The 19923-nt window shown below is 39.5% G+C and overlaps 1 protein-coding gene and 1 long non-coding RNA gene across 3 annotated transcripts in view; one reads left to right on the top strand and one right to left on the bottom strand.

The window, feature by feature from the left end:
• The first annotated feature begins 681 nt into the window (after positions 1-681).
• LOC127001348 (uncharacterized) lies at positions 682-9511 on the top strand. 2 transcript variants are annotated; one of them, XR_007755145.1, is made up of 7 exons: positions 683-824; positions 1106-1292; positions 2484-2609; positions 3280-3435; positions 4477-4663; positions 7584-7717; positions 8052-9511. XR_007755145.1 is itself a non-coding variant. In XM_050865838.1 (6 exons), exons 2-5 carry the CDS (start codon positions 1119-1121, stop codon positions 7665-7667), a joined length of 540 nt encoding a protein of 179 aa, XP_050721795.1. In that variant the 5' UTR covers positions 682-824; positions 1106-1118; the 3' UTR covers positions 7668-7717; positions 8052-9511. The 2 variants fall into 2 exon arrangements, 1 of the variants encoding a protein (XP_050721795.1); XM_050865838.1 differs by lacking the exon at positions 4477-4663 and having other exon boundaries at positions 682-824.
• Positions 9512-9602: 91 nt separating this feature from the next.
• The window catches only part of LOC127001407 (uncharacterized), a 38693-nt gene continuing 28372 nt past the window's right edge, over positions 9603-19923 (bottom strand). Inside the window, exons 3-4 of the long non-coding RNA XR_007755254.1 lie at positions 10115-10237; positions 9603-9743 (exon numbers count right to left, since the gene is read on the bottom strand). This is a non-coding gene — a long non-coding RNA (uncharacterized LOC127001407). The remainder of the gene's footprint in view (positions 9744-10114; positions 10238-19923) is intronic.

The following is a 19923-nucleotide window of genomic DNA, read 5'->3' as shown; positions in this document are numbered from 1 at the left end:
CAATACAAACACATAAATCTATATGGATCGAACACACTCTCTCACTCTCATAAGCTCAGAATGTGTTCCGTGAAATAATAACATAACCTTCAAAAGCATAGAAACCACTGCACAAAGGTCATTCACTCCTTCCTCATTCATAGCAATTCGATCTAGTTCTGCTCTGCATCATCTGAGAAACGATTGTAAGTTGTATATGATATCCTTTTAAAACCACTATATCATAACACAAGAGCCATCCATTGTCTCATTCATGGTAATTCGATCTAGTATTTAACAGCAGCATCTGAGAAAGGATTGTAATTAGTATATAATATCCTTTTAAAACCACTATATCATAACACAAGAGCCATCAATTGTCTCATTCATGGTAATACGATTTAGTAGTTGACTGCATCGTTTGAGAAAGTATTTTACATTCTCAAAGTCTCTCATTCATTATACTTAACTTGTCCACTCTTTTCCTCATTCATGTAGTTTGATCTCAGGCGGGGCTCCCACTATTACGTTTTCTCCGACAATCCTCTGCTTATGACCCGAGGAAAGTATTTACCTCATAATATCCAGCCACCTTACGACCTCGGGGCACAATGTAAGGAATAAAGTCATCAGGGAGGCCATAAAACAAAACGAGATAGTGGGAACCCTGCCTAACACTCAACTACCGCATTCACTGCTTCGAAACATACGGAACCCGGAGTTTAACATCAGACCTCCCTTTCCGCAAGCTATCAGTCAGTACGAAGCGGATACCAGGGGAAGGAGGGCGCTGGACTGCCAGAGAAGGACTCCAGGGCTATAGAAATTACACGATTGGACGCAAGGTATATGCATGTGTGTGTTTTAGGTATTATATAGTGCCAGGGTGGTGGAAGGGTGTATATATATATATTAGCGAGGGTTAGGTTCACGTAGCTATAGTGGTTTGTGTACAGTGTCAGTGGCCATTGCTGGAGATGTTTAGCGTTGAGGGTAATTCTGATATGTAATAGGTGTTTCATATGATAACGCTGTACTTTAATAATAACCTCTAGTATCTACCATAACAGGCGTAGGATGAGTAATAGCCATTCACCATACCAATCCAAGGCGTTATTTCTTTCAGGCCATTGCTGGAGATGTATACCGGGGCCAGTTCTGGTGACGTCGAAGCCCCTCGCTATTACACCGATATGGCCGAGCGGGGAGATGCCCGCCGCCGCCGACGTGCCGACACCGCGACTATTGATGACCTTGATGAAGAGCCCGTGGAAGTCCGTCAGCTGTGTTTTTATCACTCTATGAAGCGCAAGGTGAGTCCTGTGCTTTGAATGAAGGGGAGATGCGCAAGGTGAGTCCTGTGCTTTGAATGAAGGGGAGATGACTTCTAGGTTTTTGTTGTTGGGAAATTACGTAGTTATGAAAAATGTGAGTTAAGGCGGGATTGGTTGAGAAATATGAGTGATTAGTTGAGAAATGTGAGTGAAAGGGAGAAATATGAGTGATTGAGAAATATGAGTTAAAGGGAGACTATACTTCAGAAATAGTTCAGTAGAGACTGGTTAAGAGATTTGAGTTCTGGGTAGACTAGTTGAAGAAGTAGTTAGGAAAGGTTTCAGTTCGAGATTATTTAAGAAATGTGAGTTGAAGGGAGACTAGTTCAGAAATTGAGTTAAATATAGACAGGTTAAGAGATTTGAGTTCGGGTAGACTAGTGTGAGAAAGTTACTAATGGTTTCAGTTCGAGATTATTTAAGAAATGTGAGTTGAAGGGAGACTAGTTTAGAAATTGACTTAAGTAGAGACTGGTTAAGAAATTTGAGTTCTGGGCAGACTATTGTTAGAAATATTTAGTTCCTGCGTTAGTTTGTGTGTTTTGAAGGCTTGGTCTAGTACACTCCCTGATACTCGTTAATTATACTCGTTGACTTCACTCGTTGACTTCACTCGTTGACTTCACTCGTTGACTTCACTCGTTGACTTCACTCGTCAATTTCACTCGTCAATTTCACTCGTCAATTTCACTCGTCAATTTCACTCGTCAATTTCACTCGTCAATTTCACTCGTTTTAATTCATCTTGCGGGAACGAATTAGAATACCAAGTCGCAGTTATTAATATCGCTGGTTTTAGTTCAATTTCACTGGTATTAGCTTCAACTCTTGCTATAGTGTAATTCAGTTAAGTGCACGAAGTAGAATCCCATTAGCTACAACGGCGAGGTAATAACAATAATCATAGACGGGTTAATCATAGCGAGAGAAGATTTTGACAGATTATAAGGATTTCAGGGGAAGGTCAACTGGGCTGTAGTGGTCTTGTAATAACCTTGTGAATCTAACGCAAGAATCAACAACAAACAATATTATATTAGTCATAAACGCTACAATATTACCTTTGTCTGGGCTTTGGTGTTCTTGTTATAACCTCTAATATGACAACGAAAAACAGTTATATACATCCCTAATAAACACTACAATATTCCCTTTTATCTTTTTCTGCAGGTGGAGGGATTAGTGCGGTTTGCGAGGCGGTTGTTTATGCTCGCTGTGGTGGTGGTGGTGGTGGTGCACATCCTCGGTCTGCTGGTCAACTTTCGTGTCCTCGGACAGTCCGAGAGACCGACGAAGGTGTGTGTTAAGCGTCCACGTTTTTCAGTAGCTATGTAGGAAGCAACACTTGTATAATCATATAGTTTCAGTGGTGGAGAGTAAAAGTTTCAGTGGGGGGAGAGTAAAAGTTTCAGTGGGGGGAGAGTAAAAGTTTCAGTGGGGGGAGAGGAAAAGTTTCAGTGGGGGGAGAGGAAAAGTTTCAGTGGGGGGAGAGGAAAGTTTCAGTGGTAGAGAGGAAAGTCTATATCTCCTGAGTTCTCTCCTCTGGCTTACAACCTTCAAGTGTAACCTTCATGTGTTAGTATTCGTCATTTTGTGTTTGTGTGTGTGTTAGCTCGCCTTGTTTGGTGGAGGTACAATGATGAACCGGGGGCATATTCTCAATCTCTTTATGGGTATGTAGTTCCTGAGTGAAGATGCACGGCTGTAGCTTCAAGACTAGCCACTGGGCGCTCTGGGAAATACTCTGATTCTGTTTCCTTCTCAAAATTACGCTAAATGACACTAAACCTTAACCTAACCTAACTTGCCTTGTTCAAGAGTATATAGGCGCTACTTTCCCGTACAGAGAAGGGAAATACGCAAACCGGGGCTGTCATTTTCTTGGATTGGATGGTGAACAGTGGGCTTTCTAATACGTTTCTATCGCCTTTAAGTACAGAGTTACCCATTTCTTTATTCTTTCCAGGATGCTCCCCGAGGATCCTACCGCTCTATCTACCTGAGTGGCATCAGAGCGTTCATCTTCCTCTTGTGCCAGGTGGGGATCGCTGTGGACCACGTGCTGAAGGTGTGCGAGATGATTCCCTTCTTCTATGGGTGGGTCATCCTCTTCTTCTTCCTGGTGAGTGTGGGTGCCTCCGATCGATACAGAAGCTTGCCAGGGTCCAATAGCTACGGTTTAGTTCATAGGAAAGAGCTTTTGAAGGGTGTATGTAGCTTCCAGAGATCCGGTACATAATTTTTCATTTTTTTTTTATTTATATTTATTTTTTATTTTTGCCATTTTTCTGTTTGTGTTTGAAGCACGAGAGTTCGGCGTTTTTGTTTGTTTTTGTTTCGTGCCCTTGAGCTGTCTCCCTTGCTGTAAAAAAAAAAAAAAAGTTGACCGGAGCACTTCAAATTTTATTAACACGTAAATAAGGAGCACTTCAAATTTCATAAACACGTAAATAAGGAGCACTTCAAATTTCATAAACACGTAAATAAGGAGCACTTCAAATTTCATAAACACGTAAATAAGGAGCACTTCAAATTTCATAAACACGTAAATAAGGAGCACTTCAAATTTCATAAACACGTAAATAAGGAGCACTTCAAATTTCATAAACACGTAAATAAGGAGCACTTCAAATTTCATAAACACGTGAATAAAGAGCACTTCAAATTTCATAAACACGTGAATAAAGAGCACTTCAAATTTCATAAACGTGAATAAAGAGCACTTCAAATTTCATAAACGTAAATAAAGAGCACTTCAAATTTCATAAACACGTAAATAAAGAGCACTTCATATTTCATAAACACGTAAATAAGGAGCACTTCAAATTTCATAAACACGTAAATAAGGAGCACTTCAAATTTCGTAAATACGAAGAGCACAAGATTGTCATTTACGGAACCTGATATAGCAGTTTGAATCTACTTCACTGTAACTGTTTGATATCCCAATTTCATGAACTTCTGCTTATGCAAAGAAAATACGTCAAGTTCAGGATATGCGAAGAAAATATCAAGGATTGTCATATATACGAACACCCCTATTTGCTATCCCAATTTCATGAACTTCAGTATATGCAAAGAAAATACGTGAACTTTAAAACATGCAAAGTGAATAATAAGGATTGTCACATACACGAAAACCTCTTGCTGTAATCTGTTTCAGCGAGGATTGGTAAAGACGGTGCTGGACATAACTGTGATAAGATGGACTCGCGCGTTATTCCGTGCAAGTGTGGGAGTACTTTTGAGACGGTAATGTGGAAACTCGAATCCCAAAGAAGCTCTACTAACATGACGACTTGGCGTGGACACGGAAATGGCTGAGGACGAGAACGAGGATTTTTTAAGTGGTAAGAGAATCGCATACTTTGGGTGCTGTTTCTGTACAGTTTATACGCTAATCGGTATTATGAGTGTCCATACTTGCTTAACTTATTCCTGCAATACTCGCATGATTGTTGGCTGGGTTCTCTTATTTTTTTCCCTTTTAGCATATTGTATAAGTTTCCAGATTAGTTTAGTATCCGTGCTTTCGTACCCTCTTGATGGTTAACTTTTCTTACTATGCAACCCTTTAACTATTTGCAATACTCGCGTGACCGTGAGCTGGGTTCTCTGTTAACTTTTTTCCCTTTTAGCATACTGTATAGATTTCCAGATTAGTTTAGTATCCGTGCGTTTATATCCTTTTGATGGTTAACTTTTCTTATTACCCAACCCTTTTAACTATTTGCAATACTCGCGTGACCGTGAGCTGGGTTCTCTGTTAACTTTTTTCCCTTTTAGCATACTGTATAGATTTCCAGATTAGTTTAGTATCCGTGCGTTTATATCCTTTTGATGGTTAACTTTTCTTATTACCCAACCCTTTTAACTATTTGAAATACTCGCGTGACCATGGGCTGGGTTCTCTATGCCAACGTTTCCCCTTTTTTCATATAGTAAAGGCTGCTAGAGTAGTTTATAATCCATTTGACTTCATTAAATACTATGACACTCGATAGTTCACTTTTGGTAGTATGCGAACCCTTAACCACTTTTGCCATCCTTAACATGCCCGTATTTATAAGTATATGGATGTTCGTTCTTTCATTACTTAATCCTCAAACCATTTTCCCTTTTATCTCTTCATTAATTTTTGTTACTCTGCAAACATTTATCTACCTGTAGTACTCGCATGATGCACATTAGTATAAGTATATAAGGAGTACAGGTGTGATCGTCCAAGGTGTCAAGTTAGTTAATAAGCATCCAGGTGTGGTAGGTCAGAGAACAGGCCCGTGCAAGGCGTCGGACCCTCGCTCCCCACTCGCTGCTCCTCGCGTGCAAAAAACACTCCACTCCGCCTCGCTCGCTGGGCCCCGCGCGCCGCTGGAAAACCATGCAGCAACATTCCGCGAGTTTTATTTTTAGAGCCCCTATTTTTCAGCCAATAACGCCGCGCCTGAAAGCAATTCCTCGCCGCGCAGTAACGTCACGCTGTCAGCAATTCCCGGCGTAGATTTATCCCGGAGTAAAGTGTGAAAATGTCCGCGCGTGCCCCGGCGATGGTTTACGGGCCAAAATAGTCACGTTGCGAAGATGAGGGAGACGGGGTGAGGGATCGTGATTGTAACAGCTGTCCAACGCTTACAATCTGCGCTAAATCATGTTATATATATTAGCAGGTATCCAACACAAACAATATCTGCGTTGAAGGAAGTTATAGAGATAGTTTATGGGCCGAAATGTCACTTTTAGGAAGATGAAGAGGGGGGCGGGGTGAGGGATCGTGATTGTAACAGCTGTCCAACGCTTACAGTCTGCGCTAAATCATGTTATATATATTAGCAGGTATCCAACACAAACAATATCTGCGTTGAAGGAAGTTATAGCGATAGTTTATGTGCCGAAATGTCACTTTTAGGAAGATGAAGAGGGGGGACGGGTTAAGGGATCGTGATTGTAACAGCTGTCCAACGCTTAAAATGTGTGCTGAATGGCGATGCTTTAATATAAGAGTAACCGCTATCAAACGCTCAATCTATGTGCTGAACTAAGGTTTTATAATCATTTTGCCGCAAGGTTATGTAGTGCCTCTGAACATCGATTTTTGTTCTCGATAATTATAACTCCTGCTCAATCTCGGCGTTTACAGATTAAGTATACTACGTCTGTTACCATTTTAATATTACCTAGGTCATATAAATTGTAGTTAACACCTTGTACAGTATTTAATTTACATCTCCTATTAAACTCTTACAGCAGAATCTCTCGTTATGTTCGATAATCTAACTACTGTCGAGTCTCTTCGTTCACTTATTCAGTATACGATATGTAAGACCTCTTCAATATTCCACAAAATCCATATAAAAAAGTAAGGCTGCCACGGTATTACATTTTAGTCTCCCATTAAACTCTAGTTCCTGGCAATCTGGCAATTCTATCAACTATCCAAGCGCGTCGTTCAGAGATTCAGCTGTTCGAATCGCCCAACCCGGTAGTGATTTTGCCGACCCTCACGGCTACCTTGCTTCGCCTGGCAGTCCGCGCGAGACTTGAAGCGATAGAACTCCGGGCGGCCGAGATTACAGTGCTGAGATTCCACGGGCAGGCTCAAAGGTGCGTAGCTGTGTCGAGGCGTTTCTAAGTGTGTCGGGAAGGTAGTGAGAGCTTTAGAAAGGGTCGGGGTGCGTAACTGTGTGTGTAGATGTGTGTACGGTATAACAAGGCGGATGTAGAGAGCGCTGGTTGAAGGAGCAAAAGTTTGTGTGGATTAATTTATGCAGCATGTCAGGGAGGCGAGACGAGAATCCACTATCCACTTCTATTCTTCACTCTTCTTTCTCCTTCCCCCCTGCAGTAACTCCTTGCCTTTTGTAACCCAGTGTAAGCATTTGTTTGTATTCGTTTTCTTAGCCTTGAATTCACTCCTGTTGTTGAGCCCTCGGTAGCCTTTTCATTGGAGGTGCAGTGATAGGCTGAGGCTGTGATGTTTGTAGGTTAGGGTGGTTAAAAAGGGTGTTCATGAGATTTTTATTGTAAATTTATATATACAGAGTAATCATTCTTCAAGGACATTGAAAGCATATAAAGTTTAGCGGCCATGAACCTTGATTAGGATGGTCAGGGTATTGCTAAAGTTTGAATATAAAAAATTTTACAAATAAAGTTCATAAAGGATAATGAATGGAAGTTAAAGTGGATATCTAGGGAAGATGAGACATTCTAATGTATCAAATTAATACACCTTAATAGGATATCATTCAAATATATTATAATGCTTTTTAGGATAGTCAACAACTGTCTGAAGTCTCCATACATCATCGGGTGAGGCGGTCGTCATGCTGGCGTGGCCCGCCCCTCCTGGTGTGACCGGGGACTGGACGGCAAGAGCGGAAGACCAATACCAAGAAGCTGTAATGGTAAGATGATAACACATTTTGGGTCATTTTCTGCGATATATATATTAGTTATTTTTCATAATTACGATAATTATACCATGTTACCTTAACGATAGCTTTGATTTATAAGGTCTTACAAAGTTTATAAGACATTGATAGATTATTGCATTATAAAAATACTAAAACAAATTTCTTTCTACTTGTATAAAACTAAATAGCTTTGATAAATTGGCAACGTTAATGAACATATTGATCTTGCATATGGTACACTTTAGGGCTTAACCATTTAAACCTTACAAATTGCCAAATATTTTTCATTAAGTAACTTTACCACTAAAGCGTTTTTCTCCCCCAGAGGGCCGGACACCACCTCGCCGCTGCCCCACGCCTGTATCGAAAGCACACCACTCGCTGCTCACAACGTCACCTTGCTGCCTCATGCGACCAGTTCTGCTCTCCGACAAGACTGACATCAACCATATCAGTCAACAGAAGTGGAAGTATCTTAGACTCGCCTTATACAGGTTCTTTTAGATTAATATTACAGTTCTTAAGGCTTAGAATGATGGTCAACATTTTAAAGTGGAAGAGGCATAGTTTTATAAGATTTTGCTAATGTTTAAGTGGTTTGCCTTTAATCTTAAGACGGTAATGAAACTGAAGGAAGCGTACTCAGTTTTTGCCATCGATAACTTTTACGAGTTTGCTTTCATTATCTGTGGAGGGTAATTTTAAGTGGAATGAGAATAGTTTTATCTTAGTAATTTTAAGAGCTCTAGATTAGTTTATGAAGTACTTTTAATTTGTACAGGTATAGTCGGCTATAATAATATCAAACACCTCACATGGATTGATTGAAGAGAATTGGAACAAAATCTATGGGCATGTGTTGTGTTGGTTAGGGGGTACCAATGGGTAGAGCGTCCACTGGTACTCCCCTACCAACAACACAAAGGCTACATTGGTTTTGCTCAAATTCTATTCAACCAACCCATGGATGCTGGATATTGTTTTAGCCATCCGTACATATTTTTTCTAATTTCAATACTAAACAAGCATCAAAGCAGCCTAGATTAGTTTGATTTTAGACTGTTCCCTTCAGCGTCATACAAGATTAAGCCTAACTAATACGAGTAGGGTTAACCCAGCCAGAACCAATCGTGCCCCATGCATCTGCCTCGCCTGTACGGGGGTTTAAGTTGAGACTCGGCCTGTCCAACCCAACCTCATCTCAGGGGGTAACTACGTCTAGTATAACCCGGCACAGGTCTTGATGACGGTCCTGTGCCGGGCTAGATCAAAGATGATGTTACCTCCAGACAGGGTGAAAACTCCCTTTTAACCTCCGTACAGGTGAGGCTTGCGCTGAACCAAATTTTAGATTGTAACTGCAAACAGGCTAGATAAGTGTTTTCAGACTGAACACTATCATCATTCCAGAGGAGAACAAAAACTAAGGAGTGTGTTGTTCAGTCTACCCAGCCAGGACTTGAACCACCTGCAGCTGCCTCGCCTGTATTAAGGTGAGACTCGGCCTGTCCGACCCAACCTCATCTCGACTGGGGGGTAACTACGTCTAATCTACCCAGGCATAGGTTTTGGTGACAGGCCTGTGCCGGGGTAAATTAAAGACATGGTTACCCCCAGTGAAGATGAGGCTGGGCGAGACAGGGTGAGTCTGAACCCTTTTAAACTCCGTAAGGCGAGGCTTGCACTGCGCTAGGGATTAGAGTCCTGGCTGGGTTGCCGATATAGATATAAAAGTTTATAACGTACTTTTATATTGTACTCAAGTTTACTACTAATACATATACTAGTGTATCTATGGAAGTTTATTGATCCTTGTTACTGCTGTATGCAAATTGATTAAAAAATAACGAAAATCAAAACATACGTACAATGATGCATACTGTTTTGCTGACTACACAGTGACATCTTTGGTGAAGTTTATGAGTCACCTTAGACATATTGCGAGTGACTTGACAGCTCTCAGGAGAACATCTAAGACTTCAGGATGTCGAATTAGCCTTCCAGATTCGCTTTCCACCTGCAAAGCAATAGAAGGTGAAATGAGTAGCAGTGAGAATCAGTGAGGGATTGCATAACTGATAATTTGACACGCCTCATCAAAACAAATAAATGCCCTCAAGTCACAGCCTCGACCTCTTCACATTAAAGAGGCAGCTCAGACAAAAAGATTAAACAAAAAAACTCTACCAAAATCTAATGGAGAGGCTTGATACTCCCCTCCTAAAAGCATTACGTTACAGGAATACGAATAATACTCCTCGAAAACAAAACCACATAATATATACTTAGCCTCGTATAAGGGTCACCCAACACCACCACCGTTAGCAGAATCAGGTAAGGCGAACAGCAACACTCCGAGCCCGGCCGTCCAGTGCATCGCTTGATTACCCGAGGGAGGCTGAGACCAGAGCGGCAAGGATCAGGCAGGTAGGTAAGGTAGGATGCTGCAAGCCCTCAGTGTATCTATGCTCGGGTCAGTAACGCTCGCCTCTCCATCATTCAAAGGGGGCACTGCGAAGAGAGAGAATGGTGAGTGATATTAATGGTAATAGTAGTAAAGAGAATGGGTTAGAGTGAGAGTGTTCCACGTTATCAATTAAAGGATATTCCCCGCCTCTTACTGGATAGAACACAACTTTAAGCGCATGAACTGAGGCAGAAGACTAATATACCTTCGCAGAGGAGCAATTCACCACGGTCCGATCACGCGCTGGACTCACGAACGCCTCCCTAAAAAATTATCACGACAAGCATTCTCAGAGTATACCAAGACATCTCTCCACCCGAAATTGACCTCTCTTTTGGCCACTCTCTACTTCTGTCATTATCAGGAGCAGCGATTAACTGGCCTTTTTTTCTACACTTTTCTACACTGACACCACCAAGAACAAGAACAGGAATAATATAAAGAAAGCATAACAACACAACAAAAAACGGCACCAGAGTCACCCCTTCCCAAACATACAAGTCCAAATAATAATGATATAAATAACACTACGAGTAATAACAACACCAAGACCAGTAAGAGGAACAGGGAAGAACAGATGAACACAAGAAACTGCCCCAGAGTCACCCCCTTCTTCGTCTCTCCCTCTCGCCTTCGCTCCCCAAACATACAAGTCCAAATAATAATCGTAGAAATAACACTAATATCAACACTAAAATCATTACAAGGAACAAGGAAGGATAACACAACACAGTAAGAAACGACACCAACATCCCTTTCCTTCGTCTCTTCCTCTCGCCTTCCCTCTCATACATCTGCCCAACTAATAATCGTAGAAATAACACTAATATCAACACCAAAATCATTACAAGGAAGAACAACACAACACAGTAAGAAACAGCACCAGAGTCACTCCCTCCCTCTCGCCTTCCCTTCCCAGCGCCGCGTCTTGGCCCAGGAGTCGCCCAATCTGCCGCTGAGATTGGGCGGGGCGTACTGGTCGGGTCCAGAGGTCATGAATATAACTTAAGGTGACTGTGGCCCTCCCTCCCGCCCTCCCGCGACCCCCAGCGACAAGACACGACCCCCGGCGCCCCGCGAGACTCTGATAAGTAGATAGACGCCTAGCAATGGACAGACGGATGGATGGATGATCAGGGGAATGTAGACGAATGGAAGGACTGAGTGGAGGAGATTGAGAAAGCGATAGAGGGAGACGAGAAAGGGATATAAAGAGAGAAAGAAAGGCAGTGTTAGGTAGATATAGAGGTTAATGAGGAATAGATGAATGGTTTGAGATATAGACAGATGAAGAGAGAGTGAAATAGATAGTAAATGATAGGAGATGAAAATGAAGCAGGGAATTGAGAGAGACGCAAGGATAGATATACATTGTTAGGTAGTTATAGACATTAATGGAGAATAGATGGATGGTTTAAGACATAGACATGTAAAGAGAGATAAATTGCGGATGATAGAGGAAAGGAGACGAGAAGAAAGTTGCGATGGAATAAAAGAAAGAAAAGAGGTATTGATAGATAGATAGATAAGAGGATAGAGGATATAAGAAGAAAAGAAAGAGAAAAAGAAGAGAAAACGAGAGACTTGAAAGCTCCACCTCCTCTCTCTCCTCTTCTTCCTCCTCCTCTTCTTCCTCCTCCTCCTCCTCCTCCTCCTCAAAAACTTCTGAGCTACTTTTCGGTCTTCTGCAAGTTTTCTCTTTACTTCCTAACTTGACAAAAGCAGTATTAGCTACGCCTCGGTTTCTTTGTGTGTTCGTCGTACCTAAGTTTGTTGAAGGTAATCAGCGGACTCTCCTACACGCACACGCACACACATACACGCACACACGCAGATCCGCCCCCCCCCCTCCCATACACACACACACACACACACACACACGCACACCGAGAAAGTAATATTGCCATGAATTTGTGAAGATAAGGCACGAAAAAGAACCACAAACTATTATATTTTATGTCGAGAGGAAAGACACGAGAAAGTTATCAAATCACTTACACTAAAAACAAGATCCCACAGTGACTTTATAGGTTGGTATCATAAAACACTCTCGCATCTCACATCAGCTGTTTCTAAAGGCCAAAGAGGGGGTCAGTCGGGTTCTAATGAGTGTTTCTTCAGGTTCATGGTACAGGAGAAGACTCACACTACCACCAGGGTCATAAAACTATCCCTGGAAATGCCCACAAATCCTACGAAAGCCTTGTCAAATATGTGCTTTATGGACGGCGATATGTCTTGTAATGCAACCTATATGTTTTCTGACCAAGAGCAAGACGTTACTTTATTCTAGATTGCAACGAGGAATCTGAAGCGAAGGACATGTTTGAAATGTTAACTCAAGCTGGGAAAGGCTAGAGTATGCGACATTGCTTCAAATAAATTCTTAAACGCAACTCAAAAAACATAGACTTCGCAACGAGGAATTTGAAGCGCGGGAAAGGATTGAAATGTTAACTCACGCTGGGAATGGTTAGACTTCATGACATTCCTACAGCTTAATCCTTAAACTTGACTAAAAAATGTACGATCTGAATAGGTAAACACACTACGGGCACGACTTAACTCATTCTAGACTTTGCAACGAGGAATTTGAAGCGAGGGAAAGGATTTAAATGTTAACTCATGCTGGGAATGGTTAGACTTCATGACATTCCTACAGCTTAATCCTTAAACTTGACTAAAAAATGTACGATCTGAATAGGTAAACACACTACGGGCACGACTTATCTTATTCTCTCTTTGCAACGAGGAATTTGAAGCGAGGGAAAGGATTGAAATGCTAAACCACGCTGGGAAAGGTTAGACCACGTGTCCTACAACCAATTCCTTAAACTCGACTCAAAAGGGTGATGTAAATAGGTGAACACACTACGAACACGACTTAACTTATTCTCTCTTTGCAACGAGGAACCTGAGGAGAAGAAAGTGATTGAAATGTTAACCTACGCTGAGAGAAGTTAGACTACGTGACATTAGTACAATTAAATCTTTAAACTCGACTCAAAAAGGTGATGTAAATAGGTGAACACACAATGAAACACGACCTAACTTATTCTAGTCTTTGCAACGAGGAACCTGAGGAGAAGAAAATAATTGAAATGTTAACCTACGCTGAGAGAAGTTAGACTACGTGACATTACTACAATTAAATCTTTAAACTCGACTCAAAAAGGTGATGTAAATAGGTGAACACACAATGAAACACGACTTAACTTATTCTAGTCTTTGCAACGAGGAATCTGAGGCGAAATAAAGGATTGAAATGTTAATCTACGCTGGGAAAGGTTTGGGAGCGTGACATTATTGCAACTAAATTCTTAAAAGTAACTCAAAGCACTTAGAACTCAACTCAGAAAACTTTACTTTCTTCTAGACTTCGCAACGAGAAATTTGAAGCGAGGGGAAGGATTGAAATGTTAACCCGCGCTGGGAAAGGTTAGAGATCGTGACATTACTGGAGCTATTAAACGTGACTCAAAAGAGCGATGTAAATAAAAGGAGAAGTCTTGCGGTAGGAAAGGAATCGTTTGGGAAGTTGTTAATAGATGATGAGGAAGACAAGAGTGTGGGTCCGATTCTCTGTCTGTCTGTCTGTCTGTCTGCCTGCCTTTCGCTACGGCCATAATGTGAAGAGAAAGGAAGAAGAAGGGAAGTAGAGACAACAAAATAAATGACGACGAAAAGGAAAGTGGAGGAAGCAAAGAATATGAAGACAATAATGAAAGTGAAGACAACAAAACAAATGAAGACAAAAAGGAGGTTAAAGAAACAAAGAATATGAAGACAATAATGAAAGTGAAGACAACAAAACAAATGAAGACAAAAAGGAGGTTAAAGAAACAAAGAAAATGAAGACCAGTGGAAAAGAAGACCGCAAAAAAATTAAAACAAGGAAAATGAACACAACAAAAAGTAAAAAAAAAAAAAACAATAGAAGTGAAGAAAAGGAAGACAAGAAAGAAAAGGAAGAAAACAAAAAAAGGTGAAGAAAAAAGTAATGTAAAAAACAAACAATTAAAAAAGCGGAAAAAACAAAGAATATCAAGACAAAAAGAAACATATATAAACAAAAAAACAAACAAGCTGAAGAAAACAAAGTAAAAACAATTAAGAAAGAAAAAAACTCCTTTAAATTCTATCCATTTGTTCGCGAGCGCCTCTCTGCCTCCGTCACTGCGGCAAGAAAGTGAAGTGGAGACAAACTACTCGAAGAAGAAGCGAGGGAGAGAGAGAAGGAGCAGGAACTTGGAGAGACGAGGCGAATGTTTTATTTATCTAGGCGTCGCAGGAAACGATAATTAAATCCCTGTCAAGTCAACACAAAAAAGGGGTGGAAGTCATTTGTTTTGTATTTGTTTATGTACTCAAAGAAGAAGCGAGAGAGAGAGAAAGAAGGAACGAACAGGAACTTGGAGTGACGAGGCGAATGTTTTATGTATCTAGTCGAAGTAAAGTAGCGGATATAATCAAGTCTCTGTAAAGTCAACACAAAAAGGGGTGGAAGTCATTCGTTTTGGATTTGTTTATGTACTCAAAGAAGAAGCGAGAGAGAGAGAGAAGGAGCGAACAGGAACTTGGAGTGGAGAGGCGAATGTTTTGTTTATCTAGTCGCAGGAAAGTCGTGGATATATTCAAGTCTCTGTAAAGTCAACACAAAAAGGGGTGGAAGTCATTCGTTTTGTATTTGTTTATGTACTCAAAGAAGAAGCGAGAGAGAGAAAGAAGGAACGAACAGGAACTTGGAGTGGCGAGGGGAATGTTTTATGTATCTAGTCGAAGTAAAGTCGCGGATATAATCAAGTCTCTGTCAAGTCAACACAAAAGAAGGTGGAAGTCATTCGTTTTGGATTTGTTTATGTACTCAAAGAAGAAGCGAGAGAGAGAAAGAAGGAACGAACAGGAACTTGGAGTGACGAGGCGAATGTTTTATGTATCTAGTCGCAGGAAAGTCGTGGATATGTTCAAGTCTCTGTAAAGTCAACACAAAAGAAGGTGGAAGTCATTCGTTTTGTATTTGTTTATGTTCTCAAAGAAGAAGCGAGAGAGAGAAAGAAGGAACGAACAGGAACTTGGAGTAGCGAGGCGAATGTTTTATGTATCTAGTCGCAGGAAAGTCGCGGATATAATCAAGTCTCTGTAAAGTCAACACAAAAAAAAGGTGGAAGTCATTCGTTTTGTATCTGTTTTGTTTTAGTGTAGTTTATAAGCATCTTTCGTACATTAAAAACTATATTGATAAAGTAAGTATGAGTTATGACTTGTTTTAGTTGAAGGAAAAAGCAATTCTGGTTTAGTGGATTATATGTTGAGTGAAAATAACGAGTTACAATTGTTTTAGTGTGAGTTACAAACATTTCTCGTACACTGGAAAATACTACTGATAGAGGTAAAAGAATAGAGGTCATTCATTTTGTATCTGTTTTGTTTTAGTGAAGTTTATAAGCATCTTTCGTACGCTGAAAACTATATTGGTAAAGTAAGGATGAGTTATGATTTGTTTTAGTTGAAGGAAAAACCAATTCTGGTTTATTGGATTATATGATGAGTGAAAAAAAAACCGAGTTGCAATTGTTTTAGTGTAAGTTACAAACATTTCTCGTACACTGGAAAATACTACTGATAAAGATAACAGAATGAGTTGTACTTTAGTTCACTGTAAGGTAAAAGCAATTCTCAGTATCTAGAACATATATTGATAAACAGAATATAAAGAGTTGCAATTAAATTTAGTAGAGCAAAAGCAATTGTCGCACGTTAAAAGTAAATATTGATAAAGAAAAAGAATTTTTTTTTTTATATTTTTAGTGTAAGGCAAATACATATATATAGCAGTTTTCATACAATCATCATTCATATTTCCTATCATTGTTACTATTTTTAAAACTATCATTACTTCCATTATTAACATTATTATTAACACATATTAATACTCATAAATAATGGTAGGCTAATTTCCATAGTTAAATTTACCATAAGCTCAAATTAAAAAAAAAAGTTAATTCCACGGGTATCAAAATCTCTCCGGCATTGAAATAGCTTACTACCTTCCTATTTTTACTATTATTAAAACCATTAATACTTATAGCATTATCATCATCGCTCTTATACAACTTAAAATAATGAGTGGGCCATTAACATTAAGTTCAAATTATCAAAATTATCAAAATCTCTCGGGTAAAGACATGGTCTCCTAACTTCTTATTTTTACTATTATCAAAACTATCATTACTTCTAGCGTACTATGGGTGGGCTAATTTCCATAGTTAGACTTACCATCAAGTACAAATTATCAAAAAAGTTAATTCCGCAGGTATCAAAATCTCTCGGGTTTCCTAGTTTCGTATTTTTACTATTATTAAAACTATCATTATTTCTAGCATTATCATCATCGCTAAAAATTATGGGTGGTTTAATTTCCACAGTCAAATTTACCACCAAGTACAAATTAGCGGAAAAGTTACCAAAGTCTCTCGGGCAATGCCATGGTTTCCTAGTTTCTTATTTTCACTATTATTAAAACTATCATTATTTCTAGCATTATCATCATCGCTTAAAACTATGGGTGGTTGAATTTCCACAGTCAAATCTACCACCAAGTACAAATTAGCAGAAAAGTTACCAAAGTCTCTCGGCCAATGACATGCTTTCCTAACTTCTTATTCCCCCTCACACCGAAAGGAGTCGGAATACCTTTTATCCTCCCTCTTCCAGTTCCTGCTTCTATCCAGGAATAATTCATTTGGTGAGCTGCTCCCCTCACTGCCTCGGCTGTTTATCTCTGTCTGTTTCTGCTTCTCTTCTCTTATATCAATTTATCTTATCCTCCCTCTTGTCCTCTTGTTTTTTATCTCCTCTTCTCTCTGTTGTTTATCTGTCTTTCCCTTCTCATTTATCTTAGTTTATCTTATCTTTTCTCTTTTTTCCTTTCTTTTTCTCGCCACTCATATTTTCTCCTCTATCCTATGCTGTCTTTCTTTTAATTTTTCTCTCTAATTCTTTCTCTCTCCCTCATTTTTGCTTATATTCTCTCTTTTCCTCTCCTCTCCTTTCCTCTTCTCCCTTCTTTTCTCCCCTCTGACATTTATCTATCTATATATCTCAATTTCTCTCTTTTCTTTCTCTTCTCTTATAGCATCTTATATTACTTCTCACTCCTTTTCTCTCTCTATCCTTTGCAATCTATCGATATATCTCTTTAATTAATCTATCTCTCTTTAACTCTCTTCTCATCTTTTATCCAGTCTAACGTCATCTTTTCGTAACACTTTTCTTTCTCTTTAATCTTCGCATATATTCTTTCCTCTTCTCTCCTCTGCTATCTATCTCAATACCTACATCTATCTATCTATATATACAAAACTCTCTGCCGTTCCCTCTTCCTCTCCCTCTCCTTCTTCTTCCCTCCCTAACACATCACACAGCAGACCAGACCAAAGAGAGAGAGAGAGGGAGAGAGAGCGAGAGAGACGGAGAAACAAAACCTCACAGATCACAGAGAGAGGGAGAGCAAGAGGGAGACCGCCCCAGTATTGACGGCGGAAAAATAAACAATTAACGAGGCCATTAGAGGGCAAAAATAGGTCGAGTTAACGAGCATTACGTTCCAATCGGGGCCGAGATAATGACCTGGGCTGAGGGCTGACCTAGTGTGTGTTTGGGGGATTGGAGACCGTATGAAAAGGTTTAAATGAATTGGAATCTATATAGTTGTAGTGTTGTTGTTGTTGTTGTTGTTGGTGGTGGTGGTGGTGGTAGTAGTAGTAGTAGTAGTAGTAGTAGTAGTAGAAATATAAAAACACGAATAGTAAATAATAGAAAAAAAAACTAGAAAATGGACAAATTACCATAAAAAAGAAGAATGAGAGAAAAAGGAAAAAGAACGCCAGACAAAGAGAGAGAAAGAAAAAAAAAACTAATAAACGAATATGAAAAAAAATGACAAAAAATTAAAAGAAAGAATGAGATGAATAAATTAAGTCCCCGGGCTCAAAAATATAAAAATGACAGTCAAGCATTTTCTCGGCGGGACATTTCAAATTCGCGGAAGTCGGATAAAAGAAATAACATTCATTTCGCATACCAAAAAAAAAGGGAGAGAAAATATTTAGGGAGTCAGGCATTTATGAATAAGTGGAACACGAGCATGGCTGGGACGGACAGACAGACAAACAGACAGACAGACAGACAGACAGACAGACAGATACAGACAGACATACAGATAGACAGATAGACAGACACACAGACACAGACAGACAGACAGACAGACAGGTAAACAGACAGAGGCATACAGAGAGAGAGAGAGAGAGAGAGAGAGAGAGAGAGAGAGAGAGAGAGAGAGAGAGAGAGAGAGAGAGAGAGAGAGAGAGAGAGAGAGAGAGAGAGAGAGAGATAGAGAGACACACAGAGAGAGAGAGAGAGAGAGAGAGAGAGAGAGAGAGAGAGAGAGAGAGAGAGAGAGAGAGAGAGAGAGAGAGAGAGAGAGAGAGAGAGAGAGAGGCAGACAAACAGACTAACAGAAAGACGCACAGACAGATAGACAGACAAAGACAGACAGACAGCAATATAGAATGACAGATGCAGAAAAAGATAAAAAAAACAACAATAAGAAGCAAGAAAAGGAATGAGACACAGAAAGAACAGACAACATAAAAAAAATCAGACAGAACAGAGAGAGAAAAAAAGGAGAGGAAAAACATATGGAAACAAACACGAGAGAAATGGAGCAAGAAAAACAGGGAGATAACAAACAGAGGCGTGACAGAAAACAGGAAAAAAACAGGAAAACGGATGAAAAGAGACAGAATGTAAGGAAGATATAAAAGAAAGATGTATTAAGTAGACAGAAAACAGACAGAGGCGTGACAGAAAACAGGAAAAAAACGGGACAACGGATAAAAACAGACAGAGGAAAAAAAAGAAATATGTATTAAGTCGACAGAAAAACAGACAGAGGCGTAACCGAAAACAGGAAAATAAACAGGAAAACGGATAAAAACAGACAGAAAGAGAGGAAAAAAAAGAAAGATGTATTTAAGTAGACAGAAAAACAGACAGAGGTGTGACAAAAAACAGGAAAAAAACAGGAAAAAAAACAGGAAAACGGATAAAACAAACAGAAGAAAAAAAGAAAGATGTATTAAGTAGACAGAAAACAGACAGAGGCGTAACAGAAAACAGGAAAAAAACAGGAAAACGGATAAAAAACAGACAGAGGAAACAAAAAAGAAATGTATTTAATAGACAGAAAAAAAGATAAAATGTTAATTATATGAGAAAATAAACTTTAGAATTATATAAAAAAAAAAGAGTAAGAAAAGAAAGAAAAATATCGTATAACTCCAACAATTCTGGCTTTTCTTGCTTATGTATTTATCTCTATCATTTATTCATTTATTTATTATTATTATTATTATTTTATTATTTTTTATGTGTGTGTCACCGAATGGACGACGTCTGCAAAGTTAATGAAGAAAACTTAGGAATTCTTTTTCTAAGGTTGTGGTGAGAGACTTTCAGTGTATGTACGTATTTTTTTTAACACACACACACACACACACACACACACACACACACACACACACACACACACTCCCCCACACATACATTCCTGTACCCCCAAATCCCACCACCACCACCACCACCACCACCATTACCTTCATCTATTATTAAACGTCTCTGGAATCGATATAATTACTCACTACATTCTTGAACTTCATATTAAACCCAA

Source organism: Eriocheir sinensis, chromosome 20 (assembly GCF_024679095.1).
Source record: "Eriocheir sinensis breed Jianghai 21 chromosome 20, ASM2467909v1, whole genome shotgun sequence".
Taxonomy (NCBI): domain Eukaryota; kingdom Metazoa; phylum Arthropoda; class Malacostraca; order Decapoda; family Varunidae; genus Eriocheir; species Eriocheir sinensis.
This window is presented reverse-complemented; position numbering and strand designations above follow the sequence as displayed.